This window comes from Squalius cephalus (assembly GCF_949319135.1).
Source record: "Squalius cephalus genome assembly, chromosome: 14".
Lineage (NCBI taxonomy): Eukaryota > Metazoa > Chordata > Actinopteri > Cypriniformes > Leuciscidae > Squalius > Squalius cephalus.
The window spans coordinates 2,423,838-2,451,714 of NC_137135.1; the positions used below are offsets into that span (position 1 = coordinate 2,423,838).

Below are 27,877 nucleotides of genomic sequence, written 5' to 3' on the forward strand. Positions count from 1 at the left end.
TTACTTAAGTAGAAATTTGGGGTATCTATACTTTACTGGAGTAATTATTTTTCAGACGACTTTTTACTTCTACTCCTTACATTTTGGCGCAATTATCTGTACTTTCTACTCGTTACATTTTAAAAATAGCCTCGTTACTCCTATTTAATTTCGGCTTGTTTTCATTCCGGCTTGTCGTCATAAAAAAAAAAAAAAAAAAAATTGGCCAATTACACAAACGGTTTAGATCTGACTACCGCCTCCGGAATACACATCACTAAACTGATTGGCGTTGTGGTGTCTTTCTAACTTGTGAGAGGCTGTAGGCACATTTGGTTGTGCGCAGCGGCGGAAACGTTGGAAACGAGGAAACGTTGATGCGGTAAGCAAGGGAGAAAGCGGGGCAAAGCGCGAGGGAGAAAGCGGGGCACATCGCGTCAAATATTGATTCAGAGAGAGAGAGAGAGAGAGAGAGAGAGAGAGAGAGAGATTTTTTTCCTTACATTACTTTTATACTTTAAGTAGTTTTGAAACAAGTACTCTTATACTTTTACTTGAGTAAAAAGCTTGAGTTGATACTTCAACTTCTACAGAAGTCTTTTTAAACCCTAGTATCTATACTTCTACCTGAGTACTGAATGTGAATACTTTTGACACCTCTGGTAGTTTATGACTCCTTTCTAAATAAAACGTTAAAATGTTTTTAAAAAATAACTATTCTGAGTTGTCATGATCGAAATATATTTAAAAGTAAAGAATATCTAAAAATATCTTACCTCACAACTTACCTCAGTATCTCCAATGTACACGTTATATTCTTCAGTCCAGTGCAGAGCAGCTTCACTCCTGAATCTTGCAGATTATTATTGTTCATGTTCAGCTCTTTCAGATTGGTATCTGATCCAATAATTGTAGCCAAAGCCGAACAGCTTTTGTCTGTTAAGCCACAATCATTTAGCCTAGAAGACAAAATAAATTACATCTCAAAATTAGGTGGAACATTTATATATACAAATATTCAATATATTTTCCATTATTTTATATTTTTGACATAGTGCATATATATATATATATATATATATACACGGCTCAAAAAAATTAAAGGAACACTTTGAAAACACTTCAGATCTCAATGGGGAAAAATATCATGCTGGATATCTATACTAATATGGACTGGGTAATGTGTTATGAACGAAAGGATGACACATCGTTTGATGGAAATGAAAATGATTAACCTACAGAGGATTGAATTCAAAGACACCCCGGAAATCTAAGTGAAAAAATGATGCAGCAGGCTTGTCAATTTTGCTGAAATTTCATTGCAGCAACTCAAAATGGTACTCAGTAGTTTGTATGGCCCCCACGTGCTTGTATGCATGCCTGAAAACGTCGGGGCATGCTCCTAATGAGACGACGGATGGTGTCCTGGGGTATTTCCTCCCAGATCTGGACCAGCGCATCACTGAGCTCCTGGACAGTCTGAGGTGCAACCAGGTGATGTCAGATGGACCGAAACACAATGTCCCAGAGGTGTTCTATTGGATATAGGTCAGGTGAGCGTGGTGGCCCTTCAATGGTATCATTCCTTCATCCTCCAGGAACTGCCTGCATGCTCTCGCCACATGAGGCCGGGCATTGTTGTGCACCAGGAGGAACCCAGGACCCACTGCACCAGCATAGGGTCTGACAATGGATCCAAGGATTTCAGCCCGATACCTAATGGCAGTCAGGGTGCCATTGTCTAGCCTGCAGAGGTCTGTGCGTCCCTCCATGGATATGCCTCCCCAGACCATCACTGACCCACCACCAAACCAGTCATGCTGAACGATGTTACAGGCAGCATAACATTCTCCACGGCTTCTCCAGACCCTTTCCTGTCAGTCACGTGCTCAGGGTGAACCTGCTCTCATTTGTGAAAACCACAGGGCACCAGTGGCGGACCTGCCAATTCTGGTGTTCAATGGGAAATGCCAATCGAGCTCCCTGGTGCTGGGCAGTGAGCACAGGGCCCACTAGAGGACGTCAGGCCCTCAGGCCACCCTCATGAAGTCTGTTTCTGATTATTTGGTCAGAGACATTCACACCAGTGGCCTGCGGGAGGTCATTTTGTAGGGCTCTGGCAGAGCTCATCATGTTCCTCCTCGCACAAAGGAGCAGATACCGGTCCTGCTGATGGGTTAAGGACCTTCTACGGCCCTGTCCAGCTCTCCTAGAGTAGCTGTCTGTCTTCCTGGAATCTCCTCCATGCTCTTGAGACTGTGCTGGGAGACACAGCAAACCTTCTGGCAATGGCACGTATTGATGAGCCATCCTGAAGGAGCTGGACTGCCTGCGCAACCTCTGTAGGGTCCAGGTATCGCCTCATGCTACCAGTAGTGACACTGACCCTAGCCAAATGCAAAACTGGTGAAAAACAGTCCAAAAAGATGAGTAGGGAAAAAATGTCAGTGGCCTCCACCTGTAAAACCATTCCTGTTTTGGGGGTTGTCTCACTGTTGCCCATCTAGTGCACCTGCTGTTAATTTCATTAACACTAAAGCAGCTGAAACTGATTACCAACCCCCTCTGTTACTTAACTGACCAGGGGTGCGTTCTCCGATAACGTTGTCTCTTAGCGCGCTACGAAGACTCAAAAGGTACACCTTAACTACAGGTATACATTTCCTACGTGTGTTCTCCGAACTATACCTTAGGATGTTGCTTTAGGTAAACCTTCTTAAGTTCGACCTTAGCAGGCGCTGTCCATGGTGGAGGCGCTGAATAGGTTGATATCGATGCCTCGATGATCGATTGTGCGCTCTTTCCTTCACAGCGGTATAGGTAAAGTATTGAGAAAACAATGTTCTTTATAAAGAAGCGTTTTAGAAATAGTACAAACTGCATTTATCGGGGCTCATTGAAATATGTACATGCAGAAATAAATATGAGTATGTGTTTATAATTTAGCAAGTGTGCAATCCCAAACCCTCACGGCCATAAGTGTGTTAATGTTCTCCACAACGTATGCTGATTATCCACCAGCCATGTAGTTGACATACACTAACTGGCTCCGCGGACGGCGCCGTCTTTGATTTAAAACAAGTACTCGCTGTCTCGCTGCCATAGCTATAAAGTTTGTGTAAACTCATCTATCTTTATATAGACTCCTAAGCCTTTTCTGTCAAATGGTTCGCCAGCTGATGTGCCTTAGGATAGTAATTAAAAAAGCTAACAACCATTAGTGTATGGAAACTTTATTAATGAAAACACTTCCATACACTGGGTGTAGGCTATAACAACTTAAGTATTTTATGTGTAAAATTTTAAAGTAAAGTAAAAATGTAATTTTAATACTAAATCAGATTTTATATTAAATGTTCATATAAAATTTTCTATGTGTAATTAAACTGCGATGTAAAAAAGCTTTTTGCGTAGTGGTGGCCACTAGCGGTATGAACCGTCAGCAGCGATAAGGTATAGCTAAGAGCGCTCCAGACCAACCTTACGAACGTATGACTTACAGAAGGTATACTTAACTAAGAAGGTTTCGGAAACCACGTATTAACGATAAGGTACTTCTTAAGGTACAACTTAAGAATGACGTAGCGTTAAGGTAGTTTCGGAGAACGCACCCCAGATCAATATCCCAGGAGTTTAACTGACTTGATGCTATTCTCTGATTAAAAAGTGTTCCCTTTATTTTTTTGAGCAGTGTATATATATATATATATATATATATATATATATATATATATTTATATTAGGGCTGGGGGAATTAACATGTTAATATTTGCGATTAATTTGAGATGTTTAACGCATTTTTAAAAAAATAATGCAATTGACTCAGCACCTTTTTTTTTTTGCCTCGTTTTAATGACTTCCTGTTGCGGCTGCTGTTGAAAAGGCCGAAAATATGTCGTTCCGTGTTCGGCGATCAGGTTTCATTCTTGCGCAGCTTGTTTAGTAACTTTACGAGCGGGTCTTGTCCGTGTGTTTACGCTCTCCGTTCTGTGTGTGTGTGCAATGTTCTGCTCCGTGTTTGCGCTGCACATTCTGCTCTGTCATTAATGGCCCAAACGATCCAATCATGTACCGATCACGCACTGAAAAAGCAAAGTCCCCTCAAATAACGTGACATTTTTCAGTAGTAGACTTCTGTTTGCTGAGCTGGTATAGCCATGCTGGCCAACAATGGTAAAATGACCTGCTATGATCACATGCTCTGGTAATAATAGCTTTGTATGACTATACTTTATTTTGATAATTAGTCAAAAAATAAATCTGTTAAATCTGAGTATGTTGCATAGAACTGAATGAAGAATAATAGGGCTATTTTCTGTCCAATTTGTGTGGACATTTTTCTTTTTCTGTGTGTTGTTTAATTTAACCCCCTGAGGTCGGCAATCACGCTGGCGTGATCTGCTCGTTTTTTTTTTATATCAGTGCAAAATACTCTGTTGATTTTGATTTTACATACATGTATTGTACATCATTCAAAACTGTTAAATGTCTTCTTTTATTTGTGTACACTCATAATAAAAACAAAATGTTGTGTTTTTCGTAAAACAAAGAAAATAAACATGATGCGCGTTCTACCGTCTCTCTCAATGTGAAACTCATTCTGAAACGCGACAGAAAATGACCTGTAACTCAGCGAATGTTTGTCACACAGACTTGAAACGCATGTCTATTCAACGCTTGGAATCTCTATTTTTAAAGTATGTAAATTATATAAAAAACAAATATTCTATTTTTAAGTAATCCATACGAAAGCAGCGGCATGTACAGTTTCTCAAACGCGTCCTCATTAAATTTAATTTGAACACGCCTACGAGCGCACGAGCGATTGACATGCAAATGATCCATGCGGAGAAACGCAGACCTGTAAACGCCCTCATCACCTCAAAACAAAGAAGCAGAGACTTCGTAACTTACTCCTTTTCAACGCGATTTGAAGACAAGAAAGATTTAAGGTAAGAAATTTTTACATATTAGTTTGTTATTGTTGCATAAATGTCACATTGCAGTTGAACTGTTGCTAGATATATGGGGAATATTATAATATTTAGACCCGTGTTTACTGTTAAGCCTACTGTGTTTGTGGATATCTGGTCAAACGTAGATATGTATGGTAACCATAATGTTTTATATTTGAGCGCGATAGCGTTTGAATGTATCAGATTTTGCAGCGCGATCGCGTTTGAATGTATCATTTGAAAATTTGAAAAACAAAACACACCAAACGGCTTCATGTTTTTACTAATATCTCATTTCATATCATCATAACGAATGGAAACATTTGAAGTAACATGATAATCAATATATTTTTCTCTAGCTTGGTTGTTACTGAAATATTTTGGAAGATGTATACTGCTATCTATTGTTATTATTATTTTACCCAGCACTGCGCATAGCTTATGCCTACAAGGCACAACAAACCTGGTGTTTATTATATTATATATTGTTGGAAACATTTGTGTGTGTGTGTGTGTGTGTGTGTATTTTGTGAATTTTAAAAAGCAATTTTAACCAGAAAAATCTAATATTTATTTGCAAAATCGTGCAGGCCTTTCTCTTGATATCAGTATGTTCACTTTTTTTTCAGGGCCCAGATGCCACTGAGTCCTGCCGACTTCAACATTCACATGAGTCTCTGGAACATGAACATGGTAAAGTGAAAATCAAACACCTTGGAAATGAAAGGTATGTACATTGTTTTTAGGAATGGAACAAAGGTCTGTCTTTGAAGTGTTTTTTTGCCATTTGTTGTGTATCTTTGGGTTATGTTGTGTTGTAAATAAATCCAAACAATTTAAAAGCCATTCTTTTTTAAATCTCCTCATTTACAGTATTGTGAAAGGTTGCTCAGAATGACAGGGCTATTAGGAGCTATATTAGGATAGCTCCTAATAGGGCCGTTGGGGAGGTTCTTTGTCTTTCTCAGGTGAGAAAAGCTTACATATTAATGAGCTGCCGCATAAGGCTTTCTAACACAAAACACGTCATAAACTTTTTAAATCAATATATTGTCTTATCTGAATGAGCAGTCAGGGTGATTTTCACATTGTTTTGGAGCAATATTCTAGGCTACATGATACAATTTTCAAAAGTCTTGTGAAGAAATAATCAGTATGGGTTTCATGGCCTTATTTCAGTGAGAATTTTTTTTTGTATTTTCACAAATCACGCATAAATGTCATTATCTCAAAACTACAAACTTTTACATACATGCTGCTGATATATTATTGTAGCAGAGTTTGTGCTGAATACAGTGTAATTAGACTTTAGCCATGAAAATGTCACAAGTAACAGAAATAACCAGAAATGTCAGAGCATGTCAGAACACCTCCAGGGTCCAGAAAACAGCTCAGACCTCAGAGGGTTAATTAGTGATTCTACGTTTAAATATTGATGATTACAAGTTTGGGGGAAATGCGATTATTGCAATTAATCGCAATTATTATATATATATATATATTATATATAATAATTATACGCAACTATTATATATTTACGCAATATAAACTGTATATATATATATATATATATAAATATATATATATTAACGATCGAAATTAATGCTCAGTCTCGATTATCGAATAAAAAAATGGAATCGTCGATGCTGCCACGCCCATATGTCACGTCAGCTCAGTCAGACAGTCAGTCAGATTGGCTGTGCTGCGGCAAACTGCACGAACCTATGGCGAGTTAGCAGTGGTGTGCGGTCCAATGGGAGTGCTTTGCGCCCTGCCAACCTCGAGCGCGCCAATTTGGACGCGGCTGAAGTGTATAAATTCAGAGAAAACTCGCCAAAGGACTTAAGGTTTAAATCGACTGAAGAGAAGTACCTGATATGAGCGAAATAGCACGGCAAGGCAAGGAAACGCAGTACTCGTTCCCTTATCTCTAAGGGAACCGATGTTACGCAAGTAACCAAGTACGTTCCCTTACGAGAACGCTCTCTCATACTGCGTTGCAAACGCTGTGGGAACCCAATTTAAAATGCTGTGCTATTCGCCTGTGACTGCTCTGAGGAGTCCAGGGAGCCCCGGGACTACTATAATAGGTACGTTTATATTGTAGTTAAAATGTGTCTTTTCTCCACCTGTATTTGTCTGACCCTGTTGACCCAATGAGCATTTCACTGTCCAATGGTCATGCCTTAACTGCAATCTCTAGTATTGCATTAGTATTGCATTCTTCTCATGGGGATTTAATAATTTTTGACTTTTCAGTCTCTTTTTTGGTTTATTTTATCTGTAAAAGAAAACATGCCTAATAATTTTGCACACCTGGATTAAAGGCGTTTTTCATTTCCAGCCTTCATGAACAATTACATATCACTTATGAATGATTAAATACAAAATTAATAGTAGTTATTGTAGATATTGGCAAAATGTTCCTGGGAAAAAAATATGATCAGAAAATCAACGTGCCTAATAATTCTGCACGCGCTGTATTAGGAAATTTAGCATTTAAAATATCATTTTATTGGGAAATATAAAGTAACAACTGATAATATATGTATTTTAAATAATCTGTTATACCCTGGATTAGACCAAAACATGACATAACATATTAAGTGACTTACAGAGCTCTTCTGGAGGCTTTGACGACTGCCAATAATCTAATGAGACACTCGTCTGATTTCTTGAATTTCTGAAGCTCAAACTCCTCCTGCTCTTCCTCTGATGTCAACAACACAAAGACCAAAGCAGACCACTGGGCAGGTGAAAGGTCACCAGATGAGAGACTTCCTTTGCTAAGATGGGTCTGAATCTCCTTCACCAGAGTTTGGTCGTTCAGTTCATTCAGACAGTAGAACAGATTGATGGATCTCTCTGCAGGAAGATTATCCTCTAATTTCTGCTTGATGTACTGAACTATTTCCTTGTTGCTCTGGTCATTGCCGTCTTGCTGTGTCAGCAGACCTTGTAAGAGTCGTCGATTGGACTGGAGTGACAGACCGAGGAGGAAGCGAAGGAAAAGGTCCAGCTGTCCATTGTCACTCTCGAGCGCCTTGTCCACTGCAGTCTTGAGTAAATCAATCATGGTTTCATTACTGTTTTCCTGTTCTGTAGACTCATGAAGAAACACACTTGTCTTGTTGATGTCCAGAAACAGATGAGCATAAAGGGCTGCAATAAACTCTTGAATACTCAAGTGAACAAAGCAGAACATGGTACCAAGAATGATCCCTGTTTCCTCCTTAAAGATCTGGGTACACATGCCTGAGTACACTGATGCCTTATAGACGTCGATACCACAGGCTTCCAGGTCTGTGTCATAGAAGATCAGGTTGTTTCTTTCCAGCTGATGAAATGCCAGTTTCCCCAGTGAAAGGATGGCATCTTTATCCCAGGAAACATCTGGTGCGTATTCTCCATCATACTTTCGGCGGCTCTGCTGGATCTGAAAGCGGAGGAAGTGTGTGTACATTTGTGTCAGAGTCTTGGGACCGTCTTCAGTATTTGATTCCTGCTGTGTTTTAGAGATTGCATCAGCCTGTGTGTTTTTCACAACATTATTTATTTTCTCCTCCAGAATGTTCTGGAGAACAGTGGCTGAAATCCAGCAGAAGACTGGGATGTGGCACATGATAAAGAGACTCTTTGATTTTTTAACATGATCTATGATTGTGTTGGCCTGATTCTGATCAGTGAATCTTTTTTTGAAGTACTCTTCCTTCTGTGCGTCACTGAATCCTCGTATCTCTGTCAGCCGGTCGATGCAGTCAGGAGGAATCTTACTGGCAGCTGCTGGTCTGGTGGTGATCCAGATGAGAGCAGAAGGAAGCAGATTTCCCTTCATGAGGTTCGTTAGGAGAACATCCAGAGAGGCTGGTGACGATACATCACGCCACGTCTCATTACAATCAAACTTCAGAGGAAGACGACATTCGTCCAGTCCATCAAGGATGAACAGGACTTTGAATTGATTCCTTCTTGTAAGGTTCAGTCCTTTTGTCTCTGGGAAAAATTGAGTTATAAGGTCCATCAAGCTTAGTTTTTCTTTCTCCTTTAAGTTCATCTCTCTGAATGGAAGAGGAAATATGAAGCTAATATCTTGATTTTCTTTTCCTTCAGCCCAGTCCAGAACAAACTTTTGCACAGAGACTGATTTCCCGATTCCAGCGACTCCTTTTGTCAGTACAGTTCGGATCTCCTTGTCTTGTTCAGGTGCTTCAAACAAATGTTTGCATTCAACCTGTATCTCTTGTGCTTCATGACGCCTGGAAGCAACTTCAATCTGTCTCACCTCATGTTCAGTATTGACCTGTTCACTGCCGCCCTGAGTGATATAGAGATCTGTGTAGATGTTATTCAGAAGTGTGGAGTCACCATGCTTTGCAATTCCTTCAAACACACATTGATACTTCTTCTTTAGGCCACATTTCAGCTGATGAATGAAGAGCAGCTCATCTAAACACAGGAACAGAAAATAGATTGTTTTAATCTTAATTTTCTCTCCTACATTTATATAAGACCATCAGACAGATGATCACGAGTCTCTTACCTTCTAGAGCATCAGCAGCTTCATCTTGCTTCATCTCTCTCAGGTAATGTAGTGTGAGATCAAGAGTTGATTCTTTAATACTGCATCTATTCTCATTAAAATCCTTCACAAAGTATTGCGGGTTCTCCTTTAGTAATATTTTCTTAAACTTTTCCAGTTCATTCTTCAGAAATATGATTATTTTGCTCTCAATATCCTACAAACAAAGCAAGTAAAATAAGAGACAGAACAACACAATTTAACCAGATCCACATCCATATTTGGTCAAAAATATTTATTCAGTAATAAAAATATTTGCAGAAGAATCCAGTTAAAAACCAAACATGTCAATCAGCTGCCATTTAACACTAAATGTACAAAAACAACACTTGTCTTTTTACATTTTGATAATTATTTTATGGGTTCTTAAAATTTCTATTCTATTATTTTTGCAAAAAATGTTCAGTAAACTTTTTTTTTATTATAAATATAAACATGTATGAAAATGTGTATTCCTACCTGGAAGATCCCTAGGAGACTGTCTTTGAAACTCTCGTTGTTACTGTGAGTCTGAACGTCTGAGTCTAATGTCTCATATTGAAGCCTATTAGCCAATAAAATAAAATACTGCATTTTCAGGCAAAATTGTATTATTATTTTTAGCAGAGAACAAGAAAATATTAGCAATTTAATTTGTCACTGTTATCTAGTATAGGATATATTTAAATATAAATATAAATTCTGAATTCTGCATTGAAAATATGTATTTTAATATGCTGAGCAGTAGTTACGTAAGCAGACTCAAATTAATGCATATTACAAAAAAAATATTATAATTCAAATAAAAATTTCAATCTTTTTGCTGATGCTCCCTTTGAGTTTTTACAGCACTGCTGTTTGTAAATTGTAAATATGTTTGAACAAAGTTTTATGATAAAAATTTGCTGAAATACTCGCTAACAGTCTATGTGTGACTAACAATAAGAAACACATGTAATACCTTTTGTTAGATGATGGTTTTCTCTCACTGAATTCTGGTCCTTCACCTTTTGACTGGTCACTCTTCACAGACACAGAGCTGGACACACGTGAGCCTGATCTTTCACTAATGACACAAAGAGCAGGAAGATAAAACACTTTACCACAGGAGATACTGCAGGTTTCATGTTTAATTAAAGGAGAACTCCGGTCAATTTTAACATTGATCTTATTTTTTTTTTGTACATTTGGAGTGCTGTCAATACAGAGAACAATGATAAAAATCGGTGTCGCCTACACCGTGTTATCCTCTTTTTAAAATTTGCACCCTGTTGACTTGGATGGGGCAAGTTTTAAACCTGCTTTTAGCCTCTTAACATCCTTGATGTGTCATTACAAGTGCACAGGTCATGTGAGTGATTCCTTCGGAGTGAACGCGGGTCAATCTGACTGCAGTAGATGTGAAAGATATGAATAAAAATTATATTTATTTAGCCAGCGCTCATACCTGTATTTACATCCTGTTTTCGGTCAAAGTCCATAGTAATCGATTGTTGAGTTCACGCGCATTGGTTTAGTACCTATGATCATGCGCGTATCATTTTTATTCATATCTTTCACATCTACTGCAGTCAGATTGACCCGCGTTCACTCCGAAGGAATCACTCACATGACCTGTGCACTTGTAATGACACATCAAGGATGTTAAGAGGCTAAAAGCAGGTTTAAAACTTGCCCCATTGAAGTCAACAGGGTGCAAATTTTAAAAAGAGGATAACACGGTGTAGGCAACACCGATTTTTGTTGTTGTTCTCTGTATTGACAGCACTCCAGATGTACAAAAATTGACCGGAGTTCTCCTTTAAGCCCAGTTTAACACAAAAATTCTTGGTCAGAAATTAATTAAATCTGTTGAGAAAACATATATATATATATATATATATATATATATATATATATATATATATATATATATTATGATATAGCTTATTTAGTACTTACAAATTAAATAATCTAAACTAGTTGTTCCCAACCTTTTTAGCCTCAAGTACCCCCACAACCCCATCAATAAGGCTCAAGTACCCCTTCATTGACACTAAACCAAAGAAAATGCATTGTCTATATTTTGATGCAGTTGTCACAATTACCTAATTTGCCAATAAATCAGTTTTATTGATTGCAATTCAGACTTGAAGATAATGGGAACATTTGAATAAGAAACACAGTTTTTGTAATTAGACATTCCAGCACTTCAAATGTTATTTTGAATATGATGACAAAAAACATTATTTATTAATCCTTCAAAGATGGTCCCCATTTGTAAAACTGAAAGAGTTATATACACACAAAGAGTTACAATATAAACAGTAGACTGCCGCAGAAGAGCGTTTATTGGCTCATATTAGCCATTTATACTCTCCAACCCGTTATGCTTTTGAATTTATAATTAGGCTAGACATTATAAAATCACTAGGTTTGAAAATCAGTTGTCAAAGTTTATCTGGTAAAGGGGGTGGCCTTGCGTTCATCTATCGCAACTCCATAACACTTGCTCAACTGGACTTTCATAATACAAAGACTTTTGAATATATGGTTTTGAAGGTTTCCTCGAACTGTCCCCTGACAATCATCCTAATTTATACACCACCCAAACAGCAAAACTATTATTTCTCCGAGTTTAGTGACCTGCTAACACTAGCATGTGCTTCTTCATCCAAGGTCATCTTGCACTGTGACTTTAACATCCACATCGACACTCCCTGTTGTAATAGTACTCAATTAAAGACTTTCCTGGACTGATTTGATCTTTATCAGTATTATAATTTCCCAACTCAAACTCATGGACACATACTTGACTAAGTTTGTACATTTGGTTTGAATGATATCTCCATCAGTGGTCTGGTTACTCCTATCTCTGATCATAAGCTTATTACTTTTGATTTTGCATTACTTTGTCCAACTAAATGTATTGACAATATAACCATCTCTTATTGTAAGATCAGTTTTATTAATGCTAATACGTTTGCTGCATCTACTGCTTCATCTGCTATTTCTGATGTTTTTGATTTCACCTGTTTATTTAAGATATTTGATTTGTACCACTCTGCTATCACTGATGTTTTAGACGAGCATGCTCCAGTTAGGACTAGGTCTGTGCCCTTGTCCCAATCCTCGCCGTGGTTTAATGCTGAGCTACGTGCAATGAGAGCAAGAGGCAGACAACTTGAACACCTCTCTAGGAAAAACGGTCAAACTGTATATTTTCATGTGTTTTTGGACCATGTTAAGCATTATAAAACAGCCTTGAACACAGCTCACTCTTCCTATATTTCTAAAATCATTAATAGTGCAAACAATAGTCCTAAATCAATATTTAAGATCGTAAACAAGCTAGTCCAGGCATCCGCACATAATGCCAGTCAACAAGAATCTGATGACTTATGCTGGGGTTTTTTGCACCACTTTCAGGGAAAGCTGGATGCTTTGTGTGGGACTTTAGGTGATGAAACGACCACTGTATAATTTCTGAAATTATACAGAAATCCAATTCTTCTTCATGCCGGTCAGATCCCGCACCAACAATCCTTCTGAAACACTGTACCTCTGTCATTTCTTCTCCTATCTCACATGTAAATGTGAGAATAATGTAAATAATGTCCCTTTTATCAGCCTCTGTTCCAGTTTCACTAAAGACGGTTGCGGTTAATCCTATCCTTAAAAAACATATCCGGACCCAACTGACTTCGCTAATTATCGCCCAATCTCCAATCTACAGTATGTGTCAAAAATCATGGAAAAGGTTGTTGCCACTCAGTTGTTCAAGTGTGAAAGAGAACTCAATGCAGCCGGAGCGCTGTCTGAAGAAGCTTTCTGTGCATGTCAGTCATGTGTCAAGTCAAGTCAAGTCATCTTTATATGGTGCTTTTTACAATACAGATTGTTTCAAAGCAGCTTTACAGTGATAAAATACTGCAACAAAGTTTGTTTCTGCTGTACAGCAGATCTTGAACAAAATAGTGTCACAGTCCAGCTTAAGTAAGTTCAGTGATGGTTCATTTTGTTGTAAAGAAGTTATTAATTTAGTTCATTTATACATATAGCCGCTCTGGAGAAAACAGTGATGTCATCGTCCAGCAGGGGGAGGTATGTGAACCAGGACCGAATACTGAGGCGGATCGGGGAGCCAGGGCAGAGCAGGCAAAGTATGCAACCAAACACGCAAAATGACTTTCGTCGTAACGGTGAGTGCAACTGACAGTGGGACAGCCTCGGAGACCCCCAGGCTTGGGGGCTCTCCATCGAGATGCCAGCTGCTCGGACCGACATTAGCGACGTGTCCGCTTAAATTGGAAACCAATCCAAAATGCCAAGGAAACGTTAATGCATTCCTCCTCCACGACACCCACAGTGAAAGATGAGCTGCTCAGTTGTAATGCAATGAGCATTAGCGAACTAAGCGACCCAGACTTTTCTTAACTTTTCTCTATTTACGGATATGACGAGACACACATGGACGAGTGACACATGTACGCAATTTCCCTGTGAAAACCATCCTGTCTAAAATATAAACACTTATAAAAGGCTTACCATAGTGAATCAGGGTAAGACAAAAACACATTCTGGAAGAAGGATTGATGGTGTATCTACTCATTATTTATGTTTAGTTAATTTTGAACACAAAATACATAGTACACCTTAAAAAATACCCAGATTTAGATTTGCTCCAGTGGAGGTCTGTGCACGCCACTGTTTCTAGGTTTTTGTTTTTCAATGTTCATTTTTAGTATGATTTGATCATAATCCCAAAACATCTACAGTCATGTTAGTTATTAACTGTGACATTGTCTATAAAGCCCTGTTTGTTCTAACTGAAATTTCCACATTATTTACATTTCCTATCCATTAAATGTGCACCTTTAAACCATAATGAAATACACTTTAATCTGGGTTTGTACAGGACTTTACATGTATGGTAGATTAAACATATTTAACTGTGCTAAATGTTCCTGTAAATTGAATATGAAACCAGTTTCAAGCCATTTTAACCTGCGACAATCTAAAAACATTTATACTTTTATTACTTATTACTTAACATTTATTACTTATTTATTTTGCACAGCATTTGACATGGCAATGGTGAAAGAAAACACTCCTTGTTGATCAGACTTTGTTCTTTACAGGACAAACCTGAAACTCCAGTAGTGTTTAAAATTATCCTGTGAAAACAGTCGCAGTCTTACCTCTGATTCTCTGAGAGACTCCTCTTAAAGAGAGAGTGCTTTCCTCGCTCCTCTGACATTACTGCAGATAAACTGCCACTGGAAGCAGCTCAGCACTGGTGTCTTTGTGTTGGTGAAGACACTCAGATGTTCAGCATGACCTGGACATGACAATGAGGCACTGAGATTAATATCATGATAGTTCAGAGGGATCAATTATGATGAAAAATAAAAACTAATGACTAATGCAGAGTTAAACCAGTGTGATCTTGTGAGTATCCGTGTGTATTTTTATGTAAAGCATTGATCTACCACACATACATTTACTTACATTTTCATACACACTGAAACTACAATATTGACTTTGACAGCACTAAAACACAAACTAGAAAAAAAGCTTGTTGAGACAAACTTTAAGTTGGCTTGAGAAAGCCGGACCAGAGAGTTTGAAAAAGTTAAAAGTAGTTAGAAGTTTAAAGTAGTTTAAATTTTGATTGATAAATTAGTTAGAAAGAAAGAACAAATATTAGTTAGAAAGAAAAAGATAGATTAGTTAGAAAGAAAGATTAGTTAGAAAGATAGATTAAAAGAAAGATTAGTTAAAAAGAAAGACAGATTAGTTAGAAAGCAAGAAAGCAAAAAAAGATTAGGAAGAAAGAAAGAAAGAAAGAAAGATTAGGTAGAAAGAAAGAAAGAAAGAAAGAAAGAAAGAAAGAAAGAATAGTGGATTAGAAAGAAAGAAAGAAAGAATAGTGGATTAGTTAGAAAGAAAGAAAGGTGGATTAGACAGAAAGAAAGAAAGAAAGAAAGAATGGTGGATTAGTTAGAAAGAAAGAAAGAAAGAAAGAAAGAAAGAAAGAAAGAAAGAAAGAAAGAAAGAAAGAAAGAAAGAAAAAGAAAGAATGGTGGATTAGTTAGAAAGAAAGAAAGAAAGAATAGTGGATTAGAAAGAAAGAAAGAAAGAAAGAAAGAAAGAAAGAAAGAAAGAAAGAATAGTGGATTAGTTAGAAAGAAAGAAAGAAAGAAAGAAAGAAAGAAAGAAAGAAAGAAAGAAAGAAAGAAAGAAAGAAAGAAAGAAAGGTGGATTAGAAAGAAAGAAAGAAAGAAAGAAAGAAAGAAAGAAAGAAAGAAAGAAAGGTGGATTAGTTAGAAAGAAAGAAAGAAAGAAAGAAAGAAAGAAAGAAAGAAAAAGAAAGAATGGTGGATTAGTTAGAAAGAAAGAAAGAAAGAAAGAAAGAAAGAGAAAGAAAGAGAAAGAAAGAAATGTGGATTAGTTAGAAAGAAAGAAAGAAAGAAAGAGAGAGAGAGAGAGAGAGAAAGAAAGAAAGAAAGAAAGAAAGAAAGAAAGAAAGAAAGAAAGAAAGAAAGAGAAAGAAAGAATGGTGGATTAGTTAGAAAGAAAGAAAGAAAGAAAGATGTTTATTGATATTTGATCATAGTTTACCATAGTTTACCATTATGTACCACGATTTACCATAGTTTACCATGATTTACTATAGTATACCATGATTTACCATGTTCAAGTATGATTTACTGATTCTAGCATGATTTATCATAGATTACCATGATTTACCATAGTTTACCATGATTTACCACGATTTACCATAGTTTACCATGATTTACTATAGTATACCATGATTTTCCATGTTCAAGTATGATTTACTGATTCTAGCATGATTTATCATAGATTACCATGATTTACCATAGTTTACCATGATTTACCACGATTTACCATAGTTTACCATGATTTACTATAGTATACCACGATTTACCATGTTCAAGTATGATTTACTGATTCTAGCATGATTTAGCATAGTTTACCATGATTTACCACGATTTACCATAGTTTACCATGATTTACTATAGTATACCATGATTTACCATGTTCAAGTATGATTTATTGATTCAAACATGATTTATCATAGATTACCATGATTTACCATAGTTTACCATGATTTACCACGATTTACCATAGTTTACTATGATTTACTATAGTATACCATGATTTACCATGTTCAAGTATGATTTATTGATTCAAACATGATTTACCATAGTTTACCATGATTTACCATAGTTTACCACGATTTACCATAGTTTACCATGATTTACCATAGTTTACCATGCTAGCATGATTATCATGTTGCTAGCATGATGCTAGAATTTTTTTACCATGTTGCAAGCATGGTTAACCATGATTTACCATAGTTTACCATGATTTACCACGATTTACCATAGTTTACCATGATTTACAATAGTATACCATGATTTACCATGTTCAAGTATGATTTACTGATTCAAACATGATTTATCATAGATTACCATGATTTACCATAGTTTACCATGATTTACCACGATTTACCATAGTTTACTATGATTTACTATAGTATACCATGATTTACCATGTTCAAGTATGATTTACTGATTCTAGCATGATTTATCATAGATTACCATGATTTACCATAGTTTACCATGATTTACCTTAGTTTACCATGATTTACCACGATTTACCATAGTTTACCATGATTCACTATAGTATACCATGATTTACCATGTTCAAGTATGATTTACTGATTGTAGCATAGATAGATAGATAAGGTTTGAAGATAGATAGATAGAAAAGGTTTGAAGGTTTGAAGATAGATAGATAGATAGATAGATAGATAGATAGATAGATAGATAGATAGATAGATAGATAGAAAAGGTTTGTAGATAGATAGATAGATAGATAGATAGATAGATAGATAGATAGATAGATAGATAGATAGATAGATAGAAAAGGTTTGAAGGTTTGAAGATAGATAGATAGATAGATAGATAGATAGATAGATAGAAAAGGTTTGAAGGTTTGAAGATAGATAGATAGATAGATAGATAGAAAAGGTTTGAAGGTTTGAAGATAGATAGATAGATAGATAGATAGAAAAGGTTTGAAGATAGATAGATAGATAGATAGATAGATAGATAGATAGATAGATAGATAGATAGATAGATTAGTTATTAGTTAGAAAGAACATAAATAGCTGAAAGCTTAATTGAGTATCAATGGCTTCTAGCAGTTTACATTAAACATAGTTCAAACAGACATGGACTTTTGGTCAATGAAAGTCTATGGGATTTTTATGATTTTTAATATTAATTTTTAAGAAAACCATAACTCAAATCAGTCTGAAAAGATATAGCACACCAAGTCAGAACAGTATGAAGGTCTGACCCGAGTTTGGAGTATGTAGCTTGAACGGTCTAGGAGGAGTTAGTGTCTAAAAATTTGCGGTCAGAAAAATAAGAAGAAGAAGAAGAAGAAGAAGAAGAACTAGATTAAAAAGTTCGTCGAGACAAACTTTAAGTTGGCTTGAGAAAGCCGGACCAGAAAGTTTGAAGAAGTTTAAAGTAGTTTGGAGTTTAAAGTAGTTTGAAGTTAGGGTTAGTTTAAAGTTTAAATTAGTTTGAAGTTTAAATTACTTTAAAGTTTAAATTAGTTTTAAGTTTAAAGTAGTTTAAAGTCTAAATTAGTCTAAAGTTTAAATTAGTTTAAAGTTTAAATCAGTTTGAAGTTTAAAGTAGTTTAAAGTTTAAAGTAGTTTACAGTTAAAAAGTTGTTGGGGGTTTTCTAGTGGGTTGCTAGGGTGTTCTGGGTGGTTGCTATGGTGTTGCTAGGCGGTTGCTAGGGTATTCTGGGTGGTTGCTAGGCGGTTGCTAGGGTGTTTTGGGTGGTTGCTATGGTGTTGCTAGGCGGTTGCTAGGGTATTCTGGGTGGTTGCTAGGCGGTTGCTAGGGTGTTTTGGGTGGTTGCTAGGGTGTTCTGGGTGGTTGCTATGGTGTTGATAGGCGGTTGCTAGGGTGTTCTGGGTGGTTGCTAGGCGGTTGCTAGGGTGTTCTGGGTGGTTGCTATGCTGTTGCTAGGTGGTTGCTAGGGTATTCTGGTTGATTGCTAGGGTGTTCTGGGTGGTTGCTAGGCGGTTGCTAGGGTGTTCTGGGTGGTTGCTATGGTGTTGCTAGGCGGTTGCTAGGGTGTTCTGGGTGGTTGCTAGGCGGTTGCTAGGTGGTTGCTAGGGTGTTCTGGGTGGTTGCTATGCTGTTGCTAGGCGGTTGCTAGGGTATTCTGGATGGTTACTAGGCGGTTGCTAGGGTGTTTTGGGTGGTTGCTAGGCGGTTGCTAGGGTGTTCTGGGTGGTTGCTAGGGTGTTGCTAGGTGGTTGCTAGGGTGTTCTGGGTGGTTGCTATGATGTTGCTAGGCGGTTGCTAGGGTGTTTTGATGGTTGCTATGGTGTTGCTAGGCGGTTGCTAGGGTGTTCTGGGTGGTTGCTATGATGTTGCTAGGCGGTTGCTAGGGTGTTTTGGTGGTTGCTATGGTGTTGCTAGGCGGTTGCTAGGGTATTCTAGGTGGTTGCTAGGATGTTGCTAGGGTGTTTTGGTGGTTGCTAGGGTGTTGCTATGCGGTTGCTAGGTTGTTCTGGGTGGTTGCTATGCTGTTGCTAGGCGGTTGCTAGGGTGTTTTGGTGGTTGCTATGGTGTTGCTAGGCGGTTGCTAGGGTGTTTTGGGTGGTTGCTATGATGTTGCTAGGTGGTTACTAGGGTATTTTGGTGGTTGCTATGGTGTTGCTAGGGTATTCTGGGTGGTTGCTAGGGTGTTCTGGGTGGTTGCTATGGTGTTACTAGGTGGTTGGTAGTTGTCACAGATGGTTACTATGGAGTTTTTATAGAGTTCTTAGCATGATCTTGGCATGATTTATCACTTAACTAATCGCTATTAGCATGTAGCTATTCACTGCTAGCATGTGTAGCATGTTGGAAGTGCTGTTTGCTAGCATGAGTCAAAAGAGCCAAACCTCATCTCTATACGATGTTCTGATGCAGAGATATAAGTCTTGCAAAACGGTTGCTAGGGTACTCAAGTTTGGTTGCTATGGAGTTGCTTGGGAGCTGGGAGCTTTAAACTTAAGAAGTTTAAAGTGGTTTGAAGTTTAAAGTAGTTTAAGAGTTTTTGAGTTTTGAGTTTATAAGTTTAAATGAGTTTAGAGTTTGTTTAAATGAGTTTAGAGTGTGTGTGTGTGTGTGTGTGTGTGTGTGTGTGTGTGTGTGTGTGTGTGTGTGTGAACACACACACACACACACACACACACACTCACACTCAGAGTTTATGAGTTTAGAGTTTATAAGTGTATAAATTGATGAGTTTATAAGTGTAAGAGTTTTTGAGTTTAGAGTTTATAAGTTTTAAATGAGTTTAGAGTTTATAAGTTTTAATGAGTTTAGAGTTTATAAGTTTAAATGAGTTTAAGAGTTCAGAGTTTATTAATTTATGAGTTTATAAGTTAATTAGTTTATAAGTGTATGAGTTTAGAGTTCATTAGTTTAAATGAGTCTCATTGGCTAATATAGTATATAGAATGGCAGTTTGGTTTAGTCTTCAAGGTATTTTGATTTGAATTTTCGTCGGTTGGTGAGTTTGAATCTGGATTTGAATTTTTTAGAACTCCCCAATGCAAGTCAATGGGAGTTTTTCCGAGTTTTGATCGTCATTTTTAGGAAAACCGTAAGTCCGATCAGTCTGAAAAGATATAGCACACTAAGTCAGAACAGTTTGAGTGTCTGAGCCGAGTTTGGAGTATGTAGAGTTAAAGCTCTAGGAGGAGTTTGAGTCAGATTTTTTTCCGCTCAGAAGAAGAATAATAATAATAATAAGTTTAAGTACAATATCAGTAAGTTGGCTCTCTCAAGCCAACTTAATAACTAGAAAAAAAAGTTTGTTGAGACAAACTTTAAGTTGGCTTGAGAAATCCAGACCAGAGAGTTTGAAGAAGTTTAAAGTAGTTAAAGGTTTTAAGTAGTTTGAAGTTTAAAATAGTTTAAATTTTGATTGATAAATTAGTTAGAAAGAAAGAATAGTTAGAAAGAAGGAAAGATTAGTTAGAAAGAAAAAAAGATTAGTTGGAAAGAAAAAGAAAGAAAGATTAATTTGAAAGAAAAATAAATATTGATTAGTAAGAAATAAAGAAAGAAAGAAAGAAAGAAAGAAAGAAAGAAAGAAAGAATGATTAGTTAGAAAGAAAGAAAGATAAATAGATTAGTTAGAAAAAGAAAGAAAGATTGATTAGTTAGAAAGAAAGAAAGATAAATAGATTAGTTAGAAAGAAAGAAAGAAAGAAAGAAATAAAGAAAGATTAGTTAGAAAGAAAGAAAGAAAAAAAAGATTAGTTAGAAAGAAAGAAAAAAGAAAGATTAGCTAGAAAGAAAAAAGAAAGATTAGTTAGAAAAGAAAGAAAGAAAGAAAGAAAGAAAGAAAGAAAGAAAGACTGATTAGTTAGAATGAAAGAAACACTAATTATTTAGAAAGAAAGATAGATTAGTGAGAGAGAAAGAAAAAAAGATTGATTAGTTAGAAAGTAAGAAATAAAGAAAGAAAGAAAGATGGATTAGTTAGAAAGAAAGAAAGATAGATTAGTTAGAAAGAAAGAAAGAAAGATGGATTATTTAGTTAAAAAGAAAGATAGATTAGTTAGTTAAAAAAGAAAGATAGATTAGTTAGAAAGAGATAGATAGATAGATAGATAGATAGATAGATAGATAGATAGATAGATAGATAGATAGATAGATAGATAGAAGGAAAGATTAGTTAGAAAGAAAAAGATTATTTAGCAAAAAGAAAGATTAGTTAGAAAGAAAAAATGAATGAATGAAAGAAAGAAAGAAAGAAAGAAAGAAAGAAAGAAAGAAAGAAAGAAAGAAAGAAAGAGAAAGAAAGATGGATTTGAAAGAAAGACAGATTAGTTGGAAAGAAAGAAAGAAATATTAGAAAGAAAGAAAGAAAGATTAGTTAGAAAGAAAGAAAGAAAGAAAGAAAGAAAGAAAGAAAGAAAGAAAAAGAAAGATTAATTAGAAAAAAAGAAAGAAAAGAGAAAAATTAGCTAGAACAAAAGAAAAAAGAAAGATTAGTTAGAAAGGAAAGAAAGAAAGATTGGTTAGAAAGAAAGAAAGAAAGAAAGAAAGACTGATTAGTTAGAAAGAAAGAAAGAAAGAAAGAAAGATGGATTAGTTAGTTAAAAAGAAAGAAAGATGGATTATTTAGTTAAAAAGAAAGATAGATTAGTTAGTTAAAAAAGAAAGATAGATTAGTTAGAAAGAGATAGATAGAGATAGAAAGAAAGAAAGAAAGAAAGAAAGAAAGAAAGAAAGAAAGAAAGAAAGAAAGAAAGATGGATTTGAAAGAAAGACAGATTAGTTGGAAAGAAAGAAAGAAATATTAGAAAGAAAGAAAGAAAGAAAGATTAGTTAGAAAGAAAGAAAGAAAGAAAAAGAAAGATTAATTAGAAAAAAAGAAAGAAAAGAGAAAAATTAGCTAGAACAAAAGAAAAAAGAAAGATTAGTTAGAAAGGAAAGAAAGAAAGATTGGTTAGAAAGAAAGAAAGAAAGAAAGAAAGAAAGAAAGACTGATTAGTTAGAAAGAAAGAGAGAAAGAAAGAAAGAAAGAAAGAAAGAAAGAAAGAAAGAAAGAAAGAAAGACTGATTAGTTAGATTGAAAGAAAGAAAGAAAGAAAGAAAGAAAGAAAGAAAGAAAGACTGATTAGTTAGAAAGAAAGAAAGAAAGAAAGAAAGAAAGAAAGAAAGAAAGAAAGAAAGAAAGAAAGACTGATTAGTTAGATTGAAAGAAAGAAAGATAGATTAGTGAGAGAGAAAGAAAAAAGATTGATAAGTTAGAAAGAAGAAAGAAAGAAAGAAAGAAAGAAAGAAAGACGGATTAGTTAGAAAGAAATAAAGATTAGTTAGAAAGAAAAAAGATGGACTAGTTAAAGAAAAGAAAGAAAGAAAAAAGAAAGAAAGATGGATTAGTTAGTTAAAAAGAAAGAAGGATGGATTATTTAGTTAAAAAGAAAGATAGATTAGTTAGTTAAAAAGAAAGATAGATTAGTTAGTTAAAAAGATAGATAGATAGATAGATAGATAGATAGATAGATAGATAGATAGATAGATATATAGATAGAAAAAGTTTGAAGATAGATAGATAGATAAGGTTTGAAGATAGATAGATAGATAGATAGATAGATAGATAGATAGATAGATAGATAGATAGATAGATAGATAGATAGATAGATAGATAGATAGATAGAAACAGTTTGAAGATAGATAGATAGATAGATAGATAGATAGATAGATAGATAGAAAAAGTTTGAAGATAGATAGATAGATAGATAGATAGATAGATAGATAGATAGAAAAAGTTTGAAGATAGATAGATAGATAGATAGATAGATAGAAACAGTTTGAAGATAGATAGATAGATAGATCGATAGATAGATAGATAGATAGATAGATAGATAGAAGGAAAGATTAGTTAGAAAGAAAAAGATTATTTAGCAAAAAGAAAGATTAGTTAGAAAGAAAGAAAGAATGAAAGAAAGAGAAAGAAAGAAAGAAAGAAAGAAAGAAAGAAAGAAAGAAAGAGAAAGAAAGATTAGTTAGAAAGAAAGAAAGAAAGATGGATTAGAAAGATAGACAGATTAGTTGGAAAGAAAGAAAGAAAGAAAGAAAGAAAGAAAGAAAGAAAGAAAGAAAGATGGATTTGAAAGAAAGACAGATTAGTTGGAAAGGAAGAAAGAAAGAAAGAAATATTAGAAAGAAAGAAAGAAAAGTTAGAAAGAAAGAAAGAAAGAAAGAAAGAAAGAAAGATTAATTAGAAAAAAAGAAAGAAAAGAGAAAAATTAGCTAGAACAAAAGAAAAAAGAAAGATTAGTTAGAAAGGAAAGAAAGAAAGATTGGTTAGAAAGAAAGAAAGAAAGAAAGAAAGAAAGACTGATTAGTTAGATTGAAAGAAAGAAAGACTAATTATTTAGAAAGAAAGATAGATTAGTGAGAGAGAAAGAAAAAAGATTGATAAGTTAGAAAGAAAGAAAGAAAGAAAGAAAGAAAGAAAGACGGATTAGTTACAAAGAAATAAAGATTAGTTAGAAAGAAAAAAGATGGACTAGTTAAAGAAAAGAAAGAAAGAAAAAAGAAAGAAAGATGGATTAGTTAGTTAAAAAGAAAGAAGGATGGATTATTTAGTTAAAAAGAAAGATAGATTAGTTAGTTAAAAAGATAGATAGATAGATAGATAGATAGATAGATAGATAGATAGATAGACAGACAGACAGATAGATAGATAGATAGATAGATAGATAGATAGATAGAAACAGTTTGAAGATAGATAGATAGATAAGGTTTGAAGATAGATAGATAGATAGATAGATAGATAGATAGATAGATAGATAGATAGAAAGAAAAAGTTTGAAGATAGATAGATAGATAGATAGATAGATAGATAGATAGATAGATAGATAGAAACAGTTTGAAGATAGATAGATAGATAGATAAGATTTGAAGATAGATAGATAGATAGATAGATAGATAGATAGATAGATAGATAGATAGATAGAAAAAGTTTGAAGATAGATAGATAGATAGATAGATAGATAGATAGATAGAAACAGTTTGAAGATAGATAGATAGATAGATAGATAGATAGATAGATAGATAGATAGATAGATAGATAGATAGAAACAGTTTGAAGATAGATAGATAGATAGATAGATAGAAAAGGTTTGAAGATAGATAGATAGATAGATAGATAGATAGATAGATAGATAGATAGATAGATAGATAGAAAAAGTTTGAAGATAGATAGATAGATAGATAGATAGATAGATAGATAGATAGATAGATAGATAGATAGAAAAAGTTTGAAGATAGATAGATAGATAGATAGAAACAGTTTGAAGATAGATAGATAGATAGATAGATAGATAGATAGATAGATAGATAGATAGATAGATAGAAAAGGTTTGAAGATAGATAGATAGATAGATAGATAGATAGATAGATAGATAGATAGATAGATAGATAGAAAAAGTTTGAAGATAGATAGATAGATAGATAGATAGATAGATAGATAGATAGATAGATAGATAGATAGAAAAAGTTTGAAGATAGATAGATAGATAGATAGATAGATAGATAGATAGATAGATAGATAGATAGATAGAGTTTATTAGTACACAGAATAGGAATTTAATTAAGTCTAGAGCTTCAGGGAGTTTAGATTTGAGTTTTTGGGTTGTGCACTAATGGGCCACCGTAGTCTTGGCTCAATTTGAACAGTCCGCAATGAAAGTCTATGGGATTTTTATGATATTTAAGATTAATTTTTAAGAAAACTGAAAGTCAAATCAGTCTGAAAAGATATAGCATACCGAGTCAGAACAGTCTGAAGGTCTGACCCGAGTTTGGAGTTTGTAGAGTTAAAGCTCTAGGAGGAGATAGAATTGTAAATTTAGTCTCAGAAGAATAATAATAAGTTTAAATAGGATTTCAGTAAGTTGGCTTTCCCAAGCCAACTTAATAAGTTTAAATAGGATTTCAGTAAGTTGGCTTTCTCAAGCCAACTTAATTATTTACATATTGGCAGCTTTACAGATGTACAAATGTGTATGAATTCTTATTTATTAATATAAAATTCATGGCATTAATGGTTTGATTCTTATTTATTGAACGCAGTTCTGTTACGAGAGGTCTCTCGTACTGCGTAAGGTATCTTACGCTAGGGGAAAATCCTTTTTCCGCGAGATATTGAAGCCAAAAATTATCCTTAATTTTGAAATAATGCAAAACGCGTTGCAGCAGCATGCAGACATAGGCGAGGCAGCTCGCGCGCCTATTGGCTGGTCTGCGGCAACTGCAGCAGCCTATCGAGCGAGGCCTGGCGTGACGCCAGACCCAATGAGGGTGCTTCGCGCCCGCTGCGTCACGTCCCGCCGAAACAGGCGTGGTCTAGGCCTATAAATACCGCTCGCAGGCAGCTATTATCTGATTTTTCATCCTTCAAGCGAAGCACACGCATCGCTGGAGCTGGAGAGAAGCCGCGCCGTCGAGAGAGAGCACCTTCAGCGGGACGAGTCACTGAAGTCGCTGGCCGTGCCGCCTTCCTTGCCTTCCTGCTGCGCTTTCCGGCGCATATATCCTTTCATTCTCTGTGTTGTATGTGTGTGTGTTGCTAACGCGACACACATTCTAAAAGAGCAGCGTCTTTTTAAAGATGCCCTCCTGCGGCTCGTGCAGAGCCACACTCAGCGACGGGGACCGCCATATTATCTGCGTTTCCTGCCTGGGTAAGGATCATGCAGCTCTCGCGCTCGCTGACGGCGGCTGCCCTCACTGCAAGCTACTGCCCATGGCGACTCTGCGGACTCGCCTGGCCTCTTTTGCCGAGACTGCTCCCCCGCTCACCGCGGCATCGCGCCGTAAATAGCGCCGTGCCCAGCCGGAACCTTCCCCCAGCCGCCAAAGCTCGCCGGTTCGCCCGCCGCTTCCGTTGATATCGCTGACGAGGAAGCCCTGCTGGGAGAGGAGGATTCCTGTTCTATCCTGGCGTCAGGCAGTGAGGATTGGGCGAGCTCTGAGGACCTCGCGCCCCCTGCCCGCACCTCGATGGAGCTTATGCGAGTACTCGCACAGGCCGCAGCGAGCCTCTGCCTCAAGTGGTCTTCGCCCGAGCAGCCCGCTCACAACCGGCTGGATGGCTTTTTCCTGCCTGAGGATCGCGCTTCGCCTGCTTCCAAACCAGCGCCTTTTCTTCCTGAGTTACATGAAGAAGTCGCTAAATCCTGGAACGCCCCCTATTCAGCTAGAGTGCATTCTTCTGTTTCGCTGGCATTCTCTGCAGTTGACGATGCCAAAAACAGAGGATATCATTTGCTGCCGCCGGTCGAAGAGGCGATTGCGGCCCACTTATGCCCGCCCTCCGCTGGACGGCACGCTAACCTGGCCCTACCCTCTAAAGCTTGCCGCACGACGTCAAGTCTGCTCCGCCACACTTTCTCCGCCGCCGGGCAGGCTGCGTCAGCGCTGCACACCATGGCCACACTTCAGATTTTCCAGGCCGACCTCCTCCGAAGGCTGGACGAGAAGGGACCTGAAGCGATCTGTGTGCCGGACTTAAGGAGCGCCACGGACCTCGCTCTCCGTGCCGCTAAGTCCGCGGCTCAGGCTATTGGGCGTACGATGGCCTCTCTCACTGTTACTGAGAGGCACCTCTGGTTGACGCTCTCGGACATGGCCGATTCAGAGCGCACCGCGTTCCTCGACGCCCCGCTTTCTCCCGCCGGCCTCTTCGGATCCTCCGTGAAGGACTTCGCAGAGAGATTCGCCGAGGTACAGAAAGCATCTCAGGCTATGAAGCACTTCCTACCGAAGCGCTCCAGTTCTGCTGCAGGCCGTGCGAAACCGTCTGCAAAGAGCTCTCAGCCCCAGCCGCCGCCCACTGCCGCTGCTCCGCAGCGCCGCCAGGCCCGAGGCGCGAGACCGCGCTCCCGCTCATCCGGCCGCCGCCCCACCATGCACGGCCTAGGATTGTGGTAAAGCCCGAGGCCCTGAAGTCGTCCTAGCACGCCTAGGAAAACGACGGTGTTCGAGTCCCGCTGCGGCCGGACTTCCACCAAAACTATTCGCTCGTCCAGTTCCAGCAAATGTGACTGGTCCAGTGTTTTATGCAGCCAACAAGTAAGTAAGTAAGTAAGTAAAGTTTATTTATAGAGCGCTTTTCACAGATACAATCACAAAGTGCTTTACAAAGTGCAATCATACAAAATAAAACTACAATTATACAATTTAAATTAAAAGGCAATAAAACCCAGTCAACTAAAAGCTTGTTGAAATAATAGTGTCTTTAGTTGCTTTTTAAAAGAATCGACAGAGTCGGCCACACGGATGGACAGTGGCAGGGCATTCCACAGTCTGGGGGCTACAACCTGAAAGGACCGGTCACCCCGGGTTTTATAGCGAGTCTTTGGAACCAATAAAAGACTCTGGCCAGAGGATCGAAGGGCACGGCCTGGGGAGTAGGGGAGCAACAAATCAGCAATGTATTGTGGGGACTGGCCATTCAAAGCTCTAAAAGTTAAGACTAATATTTTAAAATCAATTCGAAATTTGATGGGTAGCCAGTGTAGGGAGGATAAAATGGGTGTGATGTGTGTCCTTCTGCTAGATCCTGTTAAAAGCCTTGCCACGGCATTTTGAAGCATTTGAAGACGTTTTAAAGCAGATTTGTTGAAATAAGTGAAAAGAGAGTTACAATAATCTAAACGTGACGAGATAAAAGCATGGATAACCATCTCAAGATCAGAGTTCGATAAAATTGACCTCAATTTAGCAATATTTCTTAGATGATAAAAACAATTTCTGACCAGAAGTCTAGA

General features: G+C 36.9%; 1 protein-coding gene and 1 long non-coding RNA gene across 2 annotated transcripts; both read right to left on the minus strand.

Annotated features, from left to right (window-relative positions):
• Positions 1 to 763: 763 nt before the first annotated feature.
• LOC307171198 (protein NLRC3-like) lies at positions 764 to 9,548 on the minus strand (the record flags this gene model as incomplete). Its single annotated transcript, XM_079892682.1, has 3 exons — positions 9,475 to 9,548; positions 7,550 to 9,380; positions 764 to 938 (listed from the first exon to the last, which is right to left on the minus strand). The coding sequence occupies exons 1-3, from the start codon at positions 9,506 to 9,508 to the stop codon at positions 764 to 766; spliced, it is 2,040 nt and encodes a 679-aa protein (XP_079748808.1). The 5' UTR covers positions 9,509 to 9,548.
• A 445-nt stretch (positions 9,549 to 9,993) lies between these two features.
• On the minus strand, positions 9,994 to 14,861 carry LOC307171215. The gene is made up of 3 exons (XR_013823510.1): positions 14,673 to 14,861; positions 10,454 to 10,558; positions 9,994 to 10,057 (listed from the first exon to the last, which is right to left on the minus strand). It is a non-coding gene; the product is annotated as an uncharacterized lncRNA (long non-coding RNA).
• Between the last annotated feature and the right edge of the window lie 13,016 nt (positions 14,862 to 27,877).